This window comes from Myotis brandtii, unplaced genomic scaffold (assembly GCF_000412655.1).
Source record: "Myotis brandtii unplaced genomic scaffold, ASM41265v1 scaffold132, whole genome shotgun sequence".
Classification (NCBI taxonomy): domain Eukaryota; kingdom Metazoa; phylum Chordata; class Mammalia; order Chiroptera; family Vespertilionidae; genus Myotis; species Myotis brandtii.
The window spans coordinates 2,355,438-2,373,079 of record NW_005354673.1 but is presented as its reverse complement, the minus strand read 5'-3'; the positions used below and the strand labels follow the sequence as shown (position 1 = coordinate 2,373,079).

The 17,642-nt window shown below is 36.9% G+C and overlaps 1 protein-coding gene across 31 annotated transcripts in view; it reads left to right on the top strand.

Moving 5' to 3' along the window:
• NRXN3 (neurexin 3) overlaps positions 1-16,492 on the top strand; it is a 1,562,383-nt gene extending 1,545,891 nt beyond the window's left edge. For 18 of the 31 annotated variants that reach the window (XM_014534703.1, XM_014534701.1, XM_014534697.1 and 15 more), the window contains one exon: positions 13,384-16,492. In XM_014534703.1, coding sequence (XP_014390189.1) covers positions 13,384-14,006 — 623 coding nt within the window. In that variant the 3' untranslated portion in view covers positions 14,007-16,492. Of the gene's footprint in view, positions 1-5,872; positions 6,593-13,080 lie in introns of all 31 variants that reach the window. The other 13 variants (XM_005860146.2, XM_014534714.1, XM_014534710.1 and 10 more) reach the window with 5 other exon arrangements.
• Positions 16,493-17,642: the final 1,150 nt, after the last annotated feature.

The following is a 17,642-nucleotide window of genomic DNA, read 5'->3' as shown; positions in this document are numbered from 1 at the left end:
TAGGAATTTCTTAATGGAGTTTTTCCTTTTGTATATCTTAACCAGTACCAACACTTTGGGTAGAAAATAGCTACAATACTACCTTGACCTTCCACTCCCTTCTGTCCTTTCATCATGGTTCAAATGTTTGTTGGGATGTATATTTCCAAGAGATTTAATGAGATTTCCTCTTTTGTCATCATCCTCTTCGATTTCTTCAGTAGCACCAAGAAGTGCTGACCTGATACAATACAGTAAATAACATCTTGCATTTGAATTGAATATTTTAAAGTTTCCAAAGTAATTTTACTTGTGAGACCATAATTTCTGAGTTAGAGGGGACAAGTCTTTGTGATTTTACAAATGAGGAAACAGGTTCCAGGGGTTGGGATGAGGAACAAGTGAGTTTTTGTCAAGTCACATGACTTGATAGAGGGCAATAGCTCACCTCCAGGCCCATGCTCCTGCCATTAAATGAATATGTTATTATGAAAGCATATTTAAATAATACCTCTTCCGATATTAACTCTAACCTACAGAAAAATGAAATAAAACAATTATAAATTTGAATGCAGAAATAACAAAAATTCACCATTAAAAGATGAAGTAATTGAGCTTTGGGAATTTAGCATTATTGGAGGGGTAGGGACAGAGGTTCAAGAGAAGTAGAATAACAGCTAGTTGGGTTAGGATTTGGGATTGAAGTTACTATTTGATGCTGAAACAGATACTCCAAGGATCACACTTGGAGTAGCACTTACTGATTTAGCCCCTTTCATAGCTGATGTTATGGTATCAGCTTTGAAGACAATAGTAACAAGAATTTGAAAAGCTCTTTAGAATTTATAAGTACTTTCACATTCAAAATCTCAGTTGTATAAGCTTACCCTGTGAGGTAGGTTAATTGAATAGACATTATAATCTTCATATTACACATGAGGAAACAAACGCGAAGATTAACTGACTTGTTCAATGTCCTAATAAGCTGGTATAGTAATCAGTACAACCAAGACTGGAACTTAGGTTTCCTGTTCCTAAAATTTCTATCCCATATACTAGATTTCATGCATAAGTGGCCACTGTGGTGATACATTATTTTAATGCGTTTATGAAAGGTATAGTAGAGTGTGTAGGTATAAAAAAGTGAGTAATTAAATATATTAATTCATTTACTCATTCATTAGTTTATTCACTAAATGTTTGAATTTTATTAACATTTTAGTTGGTAAGAAAAATAAATTTAAAAAAGACTCTGTCCTTTTCCTAAAGTTTTTAGAGTCTAGTTGAAAGTGAGAATAAAACAAAGTGCATTGGAGTATTGGAGTCATTGAAATCTGTATAGGGCATAGTAGGTTCACAAAGAAGAGTGGAGGTTGGGGGACAGAATTATAGGCACAAGTTAAAGGTCATGCAGATATAGCGAAAGAAGTCATTAATTTAATATCCTTCCATGTCTGAACATTCTCTCTTACCAGTTTTGACCATGTGATACTATTCTTCATAATGTTTTATCCATTCTTCTCTGTCTTCTTAAGTTTGAAAAATTACTCTAAATTGGGCAAACAAATACTTAATACAGAAATGCAGGTCTAAGTATTGGGCTTGATATTGATATTGTCCTGGGCTTTCTTTTTCATCATAAAGGTTTAGTCTTTCTGTGTCTCCTTATTCACTGTAGTTATACTACGTGGAAAGTTAGTTTGGGAAAAAATGCACATGAATTTTTTACCTGAGGGCATTTTTGTTCAGCATTAAAAAGTAAATATTAAACTTTACTTAGAAGCAAATAGTATGTATGAAGCAGTCATCTTCATTCCTTCTCTGACTATCACTCATATCTGAGAAAGAGACTATGAGAAGGCAGAGTATATGGGGGGAGGACCATTTTGTAACCAATGAGACAGGACATGACAGGAATCCTCCTATTCCCAGGATTCCATATCTGTGCTTAGAGTCTCTAATTTTATTCTGATATTCTCCCAGAAGAATCTCTCCCTTCATCCCATGGACCCATAAAATAACAATCGATGAACTGTTTTTGTATATTTCATAGGAGGGACAGGGGAGGAGGTTTACTAGTACCATGTAGATCTGATGCAAAATTCTTGAAAGTCCTCATTAGGCATTGGTTCTCCAAACTCCTTTCTTAGACCTCCCTACTTGTAATATCGTATGTCTTCCCTGGTGTACTCAGACTCCCAAGAAGGTTTCCTCTTTTTCCTCTCTCCAGTATTTTCCCTCAGAAATTTACAATATTTAACCATATATGAAGTAATTCATTTGGGCCTCCCTCTTTGACTTCACCTATTTACATTCAATGCCCTGTAGCCAGAAGACCCACTCTCCCAGAGAGGTGGGTTTGCAACTTGAGGTATTTGAGTGTCTTTGGGCTTCTTAAGCACAACCCCATGCAGTTTAGAAACTTTTTTCTTTGGAATCAGTGCATTCTCCAAGATGAATGCTGACCAGGGTAATTGCAATGTATTGCATTTGATGTTTTCTAAAAGTTTGATTTTACATTTAGACAGGGTTATTTCGTCATGGTGGGATAAAAATGGTTGCATCAAAAAATATGCTGTTTCAAGTCCGATTATTGTATTACTTGTTCTCAATGACAAAAATAATCCTAAAGCATTCTTTACACCCAGTAGAGACATAGATACAAAACCATGCAGTTACCGATAATAAAAGCGTAGTGTAGATACCTAATGAAATTCTCCTTCTCCTTCTCCTTCTCCTTCTCCTTCTCCTTCTCCTTCTCCTTCTCCTTCTCCTTCTCCTTCTCCTTCTCCTTCTCCTTCTCCTTCTCCTTCTCCTTCTCCTTCTCCTTCTCCTTCTCCTTCTCCTTCTCCTTCTCCTTCTCCTTCTCCTTCTCCTTCTCCTTCTCCTTCTCCTTCTCCTTCTCCTTCTCCTTCTCCTTCTCCTTCTCCTTCTCCTTCTCCTTCTCCTTCTCCTTCTCCTTCTCCTTCTCCTTCTCCTTCTCCTTCTCCTTCTCCTTCTCCTTCTCCTTCTCCTTCTCCTTCTCCTTCTCCTTCTCCTTCTCCTTCTCCTTCTCCTTCTCCTTCTCCTTCTCCTTCTCCTTCTCCTTCTCCTTCTCCTTCTCCTTCTCCTTCTCCTTCTCCTTCTCCTTCTCCTTCTCCTTCTCCTTCTCCTTCTCCTTCTTCTTCTTCTTCTTCTTCTTCTTCTTCTTCTTCTTCTTCTTCTTCTTCTTCTTCTTCTTCTTCTTCTTCTTCTTCTTCTTCTTCTTCTTCTTCTTCTTCTTCTTCTTCTTCTTCTTCTTCTTCTTCTTCTTCTTCTTCTTCTTCTTCTTCTTCTTCTTCTTCTTCTTCTTCTTCTTCTTCTTCTTCTTCTTCTTCTTCTTCTTCTTCTTCTTCTTCTTCTTCTTCTTCTTCTTCTTCTTCTTCTTCTTCTTCTTCTTCTTCTTCTTCTTCTTCTTCTTCTTCTTCTTCTTCTTCTTCTTCTTCTTCTTCTTCTTCTTCTTCTTCTTCTTCTTCTTCTTCTTCTTCTTCTTCTTCTTCTTCTTCTTCTTCTTCTTCTTCTTCTTCTTCTTCTTCTTCTTCTTCTTCTTCTTCTTCTTCTTCTTCTTCTTCTTCTTCTTCTTCTTCTTCTTCTTCTTCTTCTTCTTCTTCTTCTTCTTCTTCTTCTTCTTCTTCTTCTTCTTCTTCTTCTTCTTCTTCTTCTTCTTCTTCTTCTTCTTCTTCTTCTTCTTCTTCTTCTTCTTCTTCTTCTTCTTCTTCTTCTTCTTCTTCTTCTTCTTCTTCTTCTTCTTCTTCTTCTTCTTCTTCTTCTTCTTCTTCTTCTTCTTCTTCTTCTTCTTCTTCTTCTTCTTCTTCTTCTTCTTCTTCTTCTTCTTCTTCTTCTTCTTCTTCTTCTTCTTCTTCTTCTTCTTCTTCTTCTTCTTCTTCTTCTTCTTCTTCTTCTTCTTCTTCTTCTTCTTCTTCTTCTTCTTCTTCTTCTTCTTCTTCTTCTTCTTCTTCTTCTTCTTCTTCTTCTTCTTCTTCTTCTTCTTCTTCTTCTTCTTCTTCTTCTTCTTCTTCTTCTTCTTCTTCTTCTTCTTCTTCTTCTTCTTCTTCTTCTTCTTCTTCTTCTTCCTCTTCTTCTCCTTCTTCTCCTTCTTCTCCTTCCTCTGTCTTCCTCTCACTCCTCTAATTTTCTCAATATACATTGAAGGGAATATGTTGCTTCCCACAGGGTCTCTAGAAGACTGATACAGTTTTCCTCAATGTACTCCAAATAAACCATTATTTCCTGACTATCCTGTAGTTTACAGACACTGACACTACTGACACTGTACCACTATTAGAAGTGAAGAGGGGTTTTACCCCTATTACTGTTGTGTGTGTGTGTGTGTGTGTGTGTGTGTATGTTAGCTATTCCATTTATCAGGCTCATTTTATTGATACTCCATTGTCACCAATAGTGCCCTGTCAATTTGGCAATGCCCACAAATACTCATATGGAACAATGTTAATTATAGACTCTCTACACCTTATAAAATATGCCTTCTTTGGCTATGAATGAATACGGGGTACATTTCCTAGAGCAGAACTCATGAACCCATGTATATTTGCACCTGCATTTCTACAGGCTCTACTACAACTCCCCAAACATATACACATTTCTTCTTGGAATTGGCAAGAAGCCTTGGAGTGTCCTTGGCCCCTACTGGAAGGGCATGAAACTAAACCCACTACCTTTCTACCATCCCGAATTGGTTTTGTCTTGCTGACCTCTCTCCAACCCCAGCTTGCTGTTCTGTTTTTCTAGTTTCCCTAAATGCAACTTACTTTAAGCATGTATTAACTTAACATTCCTACAATTAAAGGATAATTGATGATTGATTACCCATTTGTCAGTCTTAGCCACTTTATTCTCTTTTAAATGTCTACTTATGATGTACATCCAGACTGCACGCCCTTTTTATTTTTTTTAAAAAAGCAAAACCAAATTTTTTTAAAAAATTAAAAATAAAACAACATTGGTTTTTAATTTCGGCTGTCATCAGAAGGGGAAGCCACAAGCCAGAAAATGCAAAGCAAACAAAGTGTCCCCTGATTGCTCTGTCTGTGCCTCCTCAGCGTGTGCATCTGGTTGTTCATCCCTAAAAGTGTGTGAAATATTTTTTTCTTTAAAACTTTTTTTTGGTTCTTTTCTCCCTTCTTGTTTGGGAATTAAGTGCTTTTTGTATTATATATATCTATCTATATATATAAATATATCAGTGTGTTTCTTTTTAATTGCCAGATCTTTAGATTTGCTTTTATCCAAAATTATGAGAAAAAAGTTATGAATTGTTTTCTGCAATTTTCCCCACTCCCTCTTTAAATGTGGAACAACTTCAGCTGCAGAATCCCCACATCCACATCTTTCAAATGATCCCGGTCTCATTGGGAATCACATGCACCATGGTGGGGAGTGGGGACATTGGTAAAAGTAAATGAGGTCATTCAGACAGTACCATTTTCTATATAGGGGAATCATTACTAACCCAGCAAGTGGGCTCCCTATACAACTCTGCCTTTCCATCACCTCTGCAGATCTCTGACCCCTTCCCCTAACTCTAGATGGGGCTGTGTGGCTGTTGATGAAGTTGTTCAACTTGAATGCATAAATCTAGTATCCTTGTGTTTTGCTTTTAACCTTTTGATCATTATTATTAGTATTATTATTTTATGTATTTTGGCTATTTTTAGTAGGAGAAAAAAAGTTTAACTGTTTTTATTATTTGAAAATTTTTAATGAAACTGTAATGATTTTTGAAGTAATTGCATGTTGAAGAAGTTGCAGCTTAGGGTGTGTGAGATTGTCAGTGTTAGAGTTCTGTTCTTTATTTCTGTAGATGGGCATGTGTAGGCTCATTTGTTTTTGTATATTGCCCATCCCTTCCTTACAGCCAGAAGCTCTAATGCAGCTAGATCACTCCGTGCCGCCCTTACATGGACATGGCGACTCACTTACACATTTACTCCCATCATCTTCATCTCTTGTGTAGTTCACTCATAAATACAACCCTACCCTTTCTGCATCATTCCTTCCCACCCCCCTCCTTTCTTTAGCATTGTTCAAATTTATGTGCTGTCATCCATTCCCTTAAATTAAAGAAAGTCTAATACTTGTCAAAAAAGACAAAAAATTGTAAAAGTTAAATATATATCTGAGAACCTATAACAATGCAGAAATTTATTCCAAACCCTCTAGATTCATAGATTTTTTTAAAGGTAAATTATAAAGGTAAACAGGATTTTTTTTTAATTTTTAAAATCATTGCAGTCGGAATTATTTCAAATTCAAAATTGATGCCCTCCCTAGTCCCTTGAAGTAAAAATTTGTTAAAGTGCAGATTTTTTTTTTCTTTTTATGTTATGTGGTGTGGATGTATGTGTTGTTGCCTCCCTGTATCATCCTTTGTTGTAAATTATTATATTTGAAAAATTAGACATTTTGGTCAAAAGTTTTTTTTTTAAGAAATGACGACAAAAAAAGCAAGTTACAAGAATGTGGCAATTCTATTTGTCCAAGAGCATTCTTACACAACTTTCTTTTGTAAATTTTTCTTTCATGCCAAAAAACATGCGGGCAATTTGTTGATGTAAGTTGACGATAAATGAATACGGTATGCTTTTTCTTATTTAAATTACTTTGTCTATGTGGAAATGACTTCTTTCTTTGCTTTTCTAAAATGGCCTCTATTTTTTATTTGCTTTTACTTTTCTTTCTGTCCTTATCTTGAGAATGCCTTGTTGATGTTATTTGCTCTCCTTCCCTCTAGCTTACTTTGGCCCTGAAGTTGATTTTATTTTCTTCTATGTAATTTTGAACATAATATTAAATACTTTATTTCATTTGTGTCTATTTGCTTAATTTTCAGTTTTATGTTTTGTGCTGAATTGCTCTGAATAATCAATGTGAACTCTACTCTTGGTAGAAGGGGGTGGGTAATTTGTTCCTAACATGCAAAGGAAGCCTGGCCTCTTTGCCTGAACCAGCTTGAAAGCCTTGAAAGTAATGGGATATTAAGTTGGTTACAGCCTACAGGAGGCCTGCACCCCAGAAGAAAATGCATTAACTCCAAGTGTTATCAGTGGTAATTACATCCTAATTTAACTCCATAGAAAGAATTCGGGGAAGTCAGTTGTTGTTTTTTTCTTCTGCAGAGGGGAAAGGAGGTACTCTCAAGTGATTATGGTGAGTTTTGTTACCCAGAATTAGACTATCACCATCACCACAGGCTTCAAAATCAATTTTACTGAGAATAAAGACATCGAGAATCCCAGGTGTTTAAAGTGTTGTCCTATCATAATGATGCCTCCCAAAGTATAAAGCTGTACTGGTGAAAACACACACCATACACACACACACACACACACACACACACATACACACACAGAAGGCACACAGTTTCTCTCTCTCTCTCTCTCTCTCCTTTTTCCTTTTTATTAATAGTTTCCATTTCTCTCAAGGACTTAATCAGGTAAGCTTTAAAAGGATCCTTTGATTCTACCAAGAAGAAACATGATGATTTTCATACCTGACGTTTAATTTAGGCAACTTTTCAGGTAGGTACTAACTATTTATGGGGATATCCTTGGACCTTAAAGGAATTTAGACGTTGCCTTTATGCACCTCAGGAAACATAAGATCAGTAAGATGTACGTACTCTACACTTTTTAAGTAAAGAGGTTACTTGTTTCACTTTAATTTTCAATGCTAGGGTTTTCTGAAACTGTTATAGAAAGTAATATCAAACTGATTGGTAGGTAACAGATATGTTTCCAACCCAGCAGCTTTAATGAATGGGCTTTCTCTACCTAGATTTTTATGATTTTATATTTTTTGATATGTTGGGTGATATTGTAGGTTTAAAACTAAGAACTTCCTCAATGAGGTGTTATTTTATCTAAATGAATTGCAAGCTTTTATTTTTATTGAAGAAGCCATCTGTAAGAATTTAATAAAAGCTAATCTTTTTTTTTAGTACAGTTCTTTGAGCTATCATAAATCATTCCTCAAACTCTTTTTTAAAATAGCCTTAATAATTTGGTCTCCCATCATACTTCTACCTTAGCATGAGACTACTATATTTTTTAAAAAATAGGAAAAATGACCAAAGGTTTCAGTGTTTATATTAGTAGAAATGATACTAGTAACTAGCATTTTGGAGTAGCAATGAGCTCTGTGCTAAATTTTTAACATGTGTTATTATTAATATGCATTATTATTATTCAAATTGTGGTTTGAGGTAGGCTATGTTGTTATTCCCATTTCACAGAGAGTTTACACAATTTGCCCAATCTCGTGTGGCTAGTAACTGCAGAGCTGCGCTGTTAACTTGAGTCTGGGTGACTTTGGAGACAAAGCTCTTAATCAATAAGCAAATGAAAAACTCCATTTGACATTCCTTATTTTACAATAGATAATGATATCAAGGGGCTTTGGCTCATCTTACCTGGGCATATGTTGAAAAATAGAATCTGTAGCCTTATATAATCAGACAAAGTAGTGGAGGGGAAAGGTTCTACCTAAAGATTCTCATCTCATTAAAATGTTAAGCCTCTTTGAGACACTTGAGCTTTTTCTGGTGTCTCTCCTAGGTATTTGCCATGTTTTTCCATGGCTATTTTTTCTAAAGGTGGATGTAGAAAAATTTATGGTTACAAGCTTTTGAATATTTATTTGCTGCAAGTACACACTTCTGTGGCACCAACAAAAATGAATATCATCCAACAACTCATTTAGTGGAAAAGGGATGATTTCTCCCCATTATCTGTGAACTTCCCAGTAGAGATTCAGAAAAATACAAATAAGAGATGAGCTAAAGAACCTAAATATACATAAAAGAAACTCACAGAATTGGAGCATGATGTCCTCTCCCAGAGTTTAGCTCTTCAGTGTCCTTGTTTCTGTGTTTTTATGACTTCTTAGACTCAAATATCTCCAGAGAGGCAATGTTGGAGCCCCATGGAAACTTCCTGCTGCTCTTCTTGTCTTTATAGATGACCCACTACATTCACCATCACCTACAACATTCTCACAGTTCACAAGGGTTATATTAAATTTTTAATCCACTGTCTTTTTCAATGGCAGAGAGCCCCATTTGCTGGATATCAGCCCTAGACACATGAATTATATATCTATAAATATACTCATAAAGCAAAAAAACAGGGCAGCCTTCTGGGCTAAAATAGACCTTTTATATCCCTAGTGATCTCTCTAGTTTAAAGAAAAACACAGCCCTGTCAAGAAAGGGTATATATTCCTGATTTAAAATGATAACTTTAAGGGATACAAATATTATTCCAAACTGAAGAAAAATTCTGGAGATGGAATGGGAAATTAGAGTTTTGGTGGATTATAGGTTTTGTATCACTCTGCCTGTAACCCCTCATGATTTTAGGCTTGCTGCATCTGTGAATACTTTTATAAGCATAGACATCTGGTAGATCACTGACTCCATAATCTTTGGGCAGTGAAACAAGAATATTAGCAGCTGCTCCAACATTCCTGAGTATAGTCACTTTGGATTAAGACAAACATAAAGACTTAAATAGGCTTCCAGAATCTAAGTCATTTCTATTGAGGATCTAATAATGGGAGAAATATGTCCCTCAACTTCTCATCTCAAATTGTGTGTGTCCACAGACCCCCAGGATACTATAATCATCTTAACTCTTAAAGGTGGAATTTAATATTACAATTGATTATGCACCCCAACTCATACACCTGTCCCAGGCACCTTCCATGTTTACAGTTATCTAAACTTTCCACCTATTTTCATTATAATTCCCATTTGTAATAATGACACCCCCCACACACACAACCCAGCTGACTTCCTTTTGAACTAAAGTTTCATTATAATTCCCATTTGTAATAATGACACCCCCCCCACAACCCAGCTGACTTCCTTTTGAACTAAAAACACTTTTCCAATTCTTTGAGATGCCAGGAAAGGGGGTTATGAAAGCTTCTACCATTTCACTGATTAAATACTATAGGAATTGGGGCTCACATTTCCTTGACACTGGGCATCATTTATCATTTTTCTCTGGGATTAAAAAAATGACAAAGAACACTGAAGATTAGTAATTTTGCCAGCTTCTGTTATTTAAACTCTGCAATATCATACCCATTATTTTAGTTTTGAAATAAGCTCTTATCATTTACTTAGGGGACTCACTGACTTTTTAGAAGCTCTTTATAAATTAGTGAGCTTCAGAACCCTCTTTCCATTCCATTCTGAAAAGGATGGTATTTAGTTTCTACAGTATTATTATGATTATTTTGTAATCCAAGAGAGAGATTTGCATTAGGGTGTTGAATGAGCAGGGAATAGCAAAGGAGAGTGGCAGTGATTCAACTGCAGAGTGAGCAGTTGTAGATTTTGTAGATTTTTTTTAACAACAGAAACACTATGGAAGCTTTAGCTAAGATTGAAGGGAGGTAAAAAAGGCAAATTTAAGACTCCATTTGGGAGTCACAGATGGTACACTAAAATTGCAAATGAATGCCACTCTGCAATCATGAAGACAGTGATCTTAATCTCACAGGGACACTGGCATCCTCCTTAACTATTTGCCTTTATGTTAAAATTATGTGCACCAGGCCTTTGCCTCCAAACAAATCAGTTATTCCTTGTTTTTTACCCCAGTTTCCTCTGTGCTCAATACACATGAGGCAGATTTTTATCACTGCCCTAAGAAACAAATGACTCTCAGTGTTTGTGCCTGAAGAGAACACGCATGCTAATCCTTTGTTCTAGGTGAGATGCGTAAGAACTACCTTGTTCCCTGAAGGAAAGTAACATCACCCCTGAGTAACCTCTAGGGAACCTTTAAACAGAGTGCATGGGCCTCCTCTTCTCCCTCCACACTGCTCTTCTTTTATTCAAACACTGCCTTTCCCCGTGTATCACCTTAACTATAACTCTTGGGACCCCGTACTAGAAGAATAGGAGAAAAGTGAGCCCAGGATTAGTTTTATGTCTGGATTACCTTTAGGAAACATGCTCCAAATCCCATTTATAAAAACTAGCGAAAGTGTGTAAATTATGTATTAAATAAGTTGCAAGGTATATGAATTATATATGTTCACAATGTAAAAATTAGGTGTGCTGGTCCAGCAAAGCAAGTCTGAAACTTTGGTGAAACCACAAAGATCATTTTGCTCAATAGTTTCCAACTCCAAGCACCAGAAGAGAAGCCTGGGTGTAGAGATCAGACCAAAATATCATTTTGAGATTCTCAGAAAGGTTCGTTTTTTATTTCCCCACACATGGTAACAGAGATGATTGCACAATGCCCTATTGTCCCTTGCCTTCCAAATGATACACGTTATTTCCATTATTGCTACCCTCCTCAACTCGATTCTTCTCTGTGTAACACAGTGTAATTGGCAAAATAGGGAGGGAGGAAAAGCTTTTGATGTAGGTGCAAGCAATTCTTCTCAGATGCTAGGAATGTATGCATTAGGTTTCTTCTCAAGAGACCCTGCACATCTGAAACCTGGACACTTTATATGCAGCAGTTTCCATGGAGGCACAAGAAATGATTAAAGATATAAGGTGTGGAAAGCAGAGCAGAGAGTTATAATTTGTGAGTCAGTCTTTATAAGAATTACCTGGGAAGACTGTGTAAACTCAAAGGCTTGTCCACCTGGAATGTCCCACGTGGCAGTATTGAGCCACGTGTCTGGGTTTGTCACCAATAGAGAGACCTCAGCAAAGTCATATCTGGTAACAGATATTTAAACACCAACCATTCCATCAGGGCAAAATTACTACTGAGAGCAGAACACAAAACACTGTACCTGGTTGAGAGCTTAGTAACCCAGGTCAGAAAGAGGTTCAATGATATTGTATCAGCATCTCAACGGATGGACTAACTGGGACGGGGAACATCATGCCATCCTTGCTAGAGGATTTTTAAAAGCAATAGTTGGAATAAATATTTTGCACAAAACTTAATGAACTATAACTTCTGGAGATTCTTTCTCTCTTTGAAAAATAACTTGATCTTTCTCACATACATGAATAATAAGCTTGCTTCTGCAGTTAGGTTAGTAACATTCACCATGGAATATTTGTGGTACCCATGATCTGCAAGGCACTAGGATTTAGTATACTATCTTAACTTTCTTTCCTGACCCAGTCCACATGTTTCTAAATACAGTAAGTAGGAACTCTGGGTAAACTAATAAATTTTTGCCATTCGGATTTTTCAAAACTCACTTTGCTATCTCTATGTTTCAGAATCTAAGAGTACGTTTCCAGTAATTCACAGCTGTCTAGGCTGGTTATTTTTAAAATGTAGCATCCAGCTCAGGATATTTTGCATCTAGCACAAAAGCAATACATTAACATAATTTTAGACCAAGGCAAGGTGGGTGGTCATTTAATAGTCAGAGGAATTTCTGGAAAAGCATATCATTTTCATTGGTTAGATGAGCATTTTTAACCTCTTATAATGTGCCCTTATTTAGCAGATAGTAAATGAAGACTGCACTTATTGATAAATGTGAAATGAAAGGTAGTCCTTCACAATATTAAGGACAAAGTATTTTTTGGTCTTTGATCTTGGTCTCTGTGACATGGAAAATATTCTCATCCTCATGGGAGCAAATAAGTAGAAACCCCAGAAGGCAATAAGAAATGTTAAATACAGTTCACAATTATCTACACACACACACACACACACACACACACACACACACACACACAATTTTAATAGCCAATCAGTACTGGCAACAGTGTAATTGAATGTCATTATCCCATAAGGCTTATGGAGCCAATCAGTACTGGCAACAGTGTAATTGAATGTCATCATCCCATAAGCAAATCCTGGAAACAAGCCTATTTGAGTTCTAGCTAAATAATTACTTGAGAGTATCTTTAAAATCTACACCCCTGCCCGAATCTGTAGATTTCAGGTTCTGGTGGCAAGAGGCAAATAATGGGCTGGAAATCAGCTTAGAATGGTTAGGCTACAATCAGGTGATTTTATTGTCATTTCTGAGGCATAACCTATGAACTCCATTCATTGAGAGTGACTGAACCGTGTTTACCTACAAATATGCTAATTCTGTGTTTCTTTTTCTTTTCAATCCCAGGAGGTGAATTAGTTATCCCTCTTCTTGTAGAAGACCCTTTAGCTACCCTTCCTATTGCTACTCGTGCACCTTCCATTACACTCCCCCCTACCTTCCGCCCCCTCCTCACCATTATTGAGACCACCAAAGATTCCCTGTCCATGACCTCTGAGGCGGGGTTACCTTGCTTGTCGGACCAAGGCAGCGATGGTTGTGATGATGATGGCTTGGTGATATCTGGGTATGGCTCAGGGGAAACCTTTGACTCTAACCTGCCCCCTACTGATGATGAAGATTTTTACACCACCTTCTCCTTGGTAACAGATAAGAGTCTTTCCACTTCAATCTTCGAAGGTGGCTACAAAGCACATGCGCCCAAGTGGGAAGCCAAGGACTTTAAACCTAACAAAGCCTCCGAAACTAGTAGGACTACTACCACATCATTGTCCCCTGAGCTGATCCGCTTCACCGCTTCCTCCTCGTCTGGGATGGTGCCCAAATTGCCAGCTGGCAAAATGAATAACCGTGATCTCAAACCCCAGCCTGACCTAGTCTTGCTTCCGTTGCCCACTGCCTATGAGCTAGACAGCACCAAACTGAAGAGCCCACTAATTACTTCCCCCATGTTCCGTAATGTGCCCACAGCAAACCCCACGGAGCCGGGAGTCAGACGGGTTCCGGGGGCCTCAGAGGTGATCCGGGAGTCGAGCAGTACAACAGGGATGGTCGTCGGCATTGTGGCTGCTGCCGCCCTCTGCATCTTGATCCTCCTGTACGCCATGTACAAGTACAGGAACAGGGACGAGGGGTCCTACCAAGTGGACGAGACGCGGAACTACATCAGCAACTCGGCCCAGAGCAACGGTACGCTGCTCAAGGACAAGCAGCCGAGCTCCAAGAGCGGCCACAAGAAACAGAAAAACAAGGACAAGGAGTACTACGTGTAACCACACGGCCGCTCACAAGACCCGCATTTAAAGAACCCAGAAGGATTGCTTTATCAGTGCATACATCCTTGGAAAATGAGATTTTTTTTGCAGATGTCAGAACTGCTCTACCTAGGAGATGGGGTCTATACCATGTCTATGGTGGGGAAAAAAACCGTTTCTAAAAGGACACACACACCAAGATGTATCGACCTATACACAGTTCAGCCATGGCTTTGATCAGTCATCGCCCTGAGACAGAAGGTCCTTGCTGCCCTGCTGTATCATAAAGCACACACTTTGCGCTCTGCAGCCAGCAGGGGGCTCCCCTTCTCTCACCTGGACTTGGGAGCTTCCTTCTCTTGAGGACCTTGCACTCAAGGTAGAGACTCATGGCTTACTTGTTCCATAACTCCAAGTGAGTCTGTAACAATGTTTGTGAAGCTTGACTGTAATAATTTTTTTGTTGTTTAATTATGTAAAAAACAAAAACAGAAAAAAGTTAAACAAACAAAAAAAAAACAACCCACCCTTATCTGGTTCTGGCCAGTGTGTGTAACTTTTCTTCAAGATCTGAGGGGAAAAAATGGCTTTTGGATTTTTGTTTATTTTTTGAGGATGACTGGACATACGTTAAGAAGAAGAAAAAAAAAACACTCAGAAAACTAAAGTGGGAGAGACTATTGCCATATGAACTCAAACGCTACCATGGTGTTCACGCTACATATCAGGTTGTGGTGTTTTTAGAATCTGTTGTTTGTTTCCTATACGAACACATAGCAAAATCATGTGATGGATGATAATGTTGATTTGAAAAGCTGGTCCCTCAGGATCTAATTCCAGAATTCGCCACCCAAACCCTGAACCGACTGGGTTAGGGCTGGTTTTATCAGAGCTATTGGGTTTACTTAACAACAGTGTTCCTGTCCATTAGCCCAGCCAAATTGTGGTAAAGGAGAAAGCCCTCCAAGTGAAAACAGAGCCTTTCCCAGAGAAAGGGAAGGGAGGGGGTGGCCTGGATCCATGACTGATAGAAATGCATGCAAATATAGAAGAAAAGACAATACTAAAAGGCTGTTCAATAATCAAAACAGACCATAGGGGAGTTCAACTTGTGATGGAACCCACAAAAGGTCACACAAGCCAAACATGGCATGAAGAGAGTGCAAAATGCATAGTTCTTCCCGCACCCCCAACGTGAATATGTTTTCTCATCGTGGTTTAATTTTGTAGTCTGGCACTTACGGATAACTCTATCCTTCCATTTGCTCATGTCTCCCTTCACCCATCTTTTCTAAAACTAAACAAATAAATAATAAATGAATAAAGCTGCTGTGACACACACAAAAAGGAATTTAATAGTATAATATATATATAAATAAATATATATACAGATATATTTATCATGGTATGTTTGATGGGATGACTGAGACAGGACACCTGTTAAAGTCTTGAAGTGGAATGAGAATGTTGTTTTAAAAGAAAATGACAAAACAACAAAAAAGTAAACCTTAAAATGTGAAGCAAGTGTGAGTTTTAGTTTTGTCACAGTTAACTGTGTCAAAGAGAATTAAAAAATAAAATCTTCTCAGATTTTGTTTACATATTTTACTACATTTTTGCTGGTATAATTCCTTAGCCACCTATGTACATACTGCTTTAAGAATTGTTCCTTCCTTTCTATTTGTTTATTTCAGTTGTTTGGTTTATATTCTGGTTGTCTTTCTTTCTTTTTGAAAAGAGGAAACAATGTACAGAAAAACAATAAATTGGTTGTGTGGCCATAGCTATCCAAAAAGCAAGAGACAAAGCAAGACAAATATTCACACAAAAATTAAGTGTGTCCTCTGGAGGGTCAGGTATATACAATTTCTTTTGTACAGATGAAAATCAATCAGCTGTTTAGATTTAGAAATCTACTCTTGCTGGTCTTTGTAAGTTGCATGAATATTTGATTTGAAAAAATACCTTAAAGATATGGGGCAAAAGTGCAATCTAAACAATGGTAGCCTTTACTAATGTGTATGGAAAGAAGTGTTCCTCATTATCTGATATTTCAATGTGTTAAGAGTTTTGAAATTTTTTTTGTCATTAAGAAAGACAGGATTATAAAGAGATATCAAAGCACGAATTTAGATAGCCTAAATGGCCCAACCTATATAAAGTTGATTATATCTTGATGTCTTTAAAAGATTGCTGTTCTTGGAGTCTTGAGGTCTTGTGAATTGATTTTCTGATTTCTTTCTTTACATTTTTTTTAAAAAATTTGAGTAAAAATACATTTGTTATATTCCTTTCAGTGTAAGTTCTATTTGGACAATTTTATGGGAACATGTGCATTCTGTATGTGAGCTTCTATCATATTCCTGTTGTTTTATGAGCAGACTTTTATGGAATTTATTTATGATGTTGTGATGTTACCGCTTTTCCTTTTTCCTTTTCTCTTTTATTTCATATTTGCATTTTTGTTCAAGGATATGCTTAGCAATAAAATGTTCTTCCCAAAACCTTGTATGATGATGCATTCTTATTTTCTAAACATTTAGTTTAAGATCTTACACTGAAGATAAACATGTCATATCTTATTGAAAGTAAGCTAAGACTACTTTCATGTGAAATAAAAGATTCTATACAGATACTTATATAAACATGTCAAAAGTGGCATATTTATGGGCTTAACAATTATTGTCTGTCAACCAAAGCATTATTTAGATTTCTTTGGTAGAGTCAACAGTAAAGAAAACACTTTTCTGAACAGGTAAGATGACAAAAGCATTCCATTCTGGAAAATATTACTGGATACTATGTTTTTGAAGTGTTTGGTAAATTGTAAATTTATCAACAAACTTTGCAAGGTTTTTCAGAACCATATTCAGGTAGTGTCTTACTAGAAAGTTTTAGATGCCTTCTTTCTAAGCATCCAGCCATATTGAAAAAAATTTTAAATGACTAAATCCAAAACCAAAATTTAAGTGCTTAAATTTTAACAGCTTTTATTTTCTAGATTTTCAGATTATAAAATTTTGCAAACATTCATTGTAGATGGAACCTATCTCATATCTCAGGTATATTCCATTTGCTGGTTTCCTAAGCACATGCATATTCTCCCAATTGGATAATCCATCATGACACCTGCATTTTCACCATGGTCCAGAAATGTGGGTTAACTGAACAGTTGTATTCTATCCATACATTGGTTAACAGTTTTCAAAGAGTTAGAGTTAAAAAAAATATTATACTTCTTTTACTTTACATTTTATTAATTGAATGGTTATGGTGTTGAGTATCTGGGGATGGAAAGAAAATTAGGCTGAATGATGTCAAATTATGGAAAGTTCCTTTTATGGTTTCTGTCTCAGATAATTGATGTAAAGTAAAGCAATCATTTATTAATGCCCATGTTATGATAGGTACTGTCTTGTTTTGAATCTGTGTTTTATGTTTCACCCCTGAGTGTTAGCTAGTATTTTTTCATCTTAAAGATGAGAAAACAAAGACACAAAGAGCTTAATGACAACTTGGCTAATACATTTCCAATCACGTTAGAAGTCAGGCCTTGCTGACATGGAGGTCAGTGAGATGTCATGGAGAGGGCATAAGCACTGAGGCCAGACAGAGTTGGGTTGGAACCCCATCTGGACTACTTGCTATTTATAG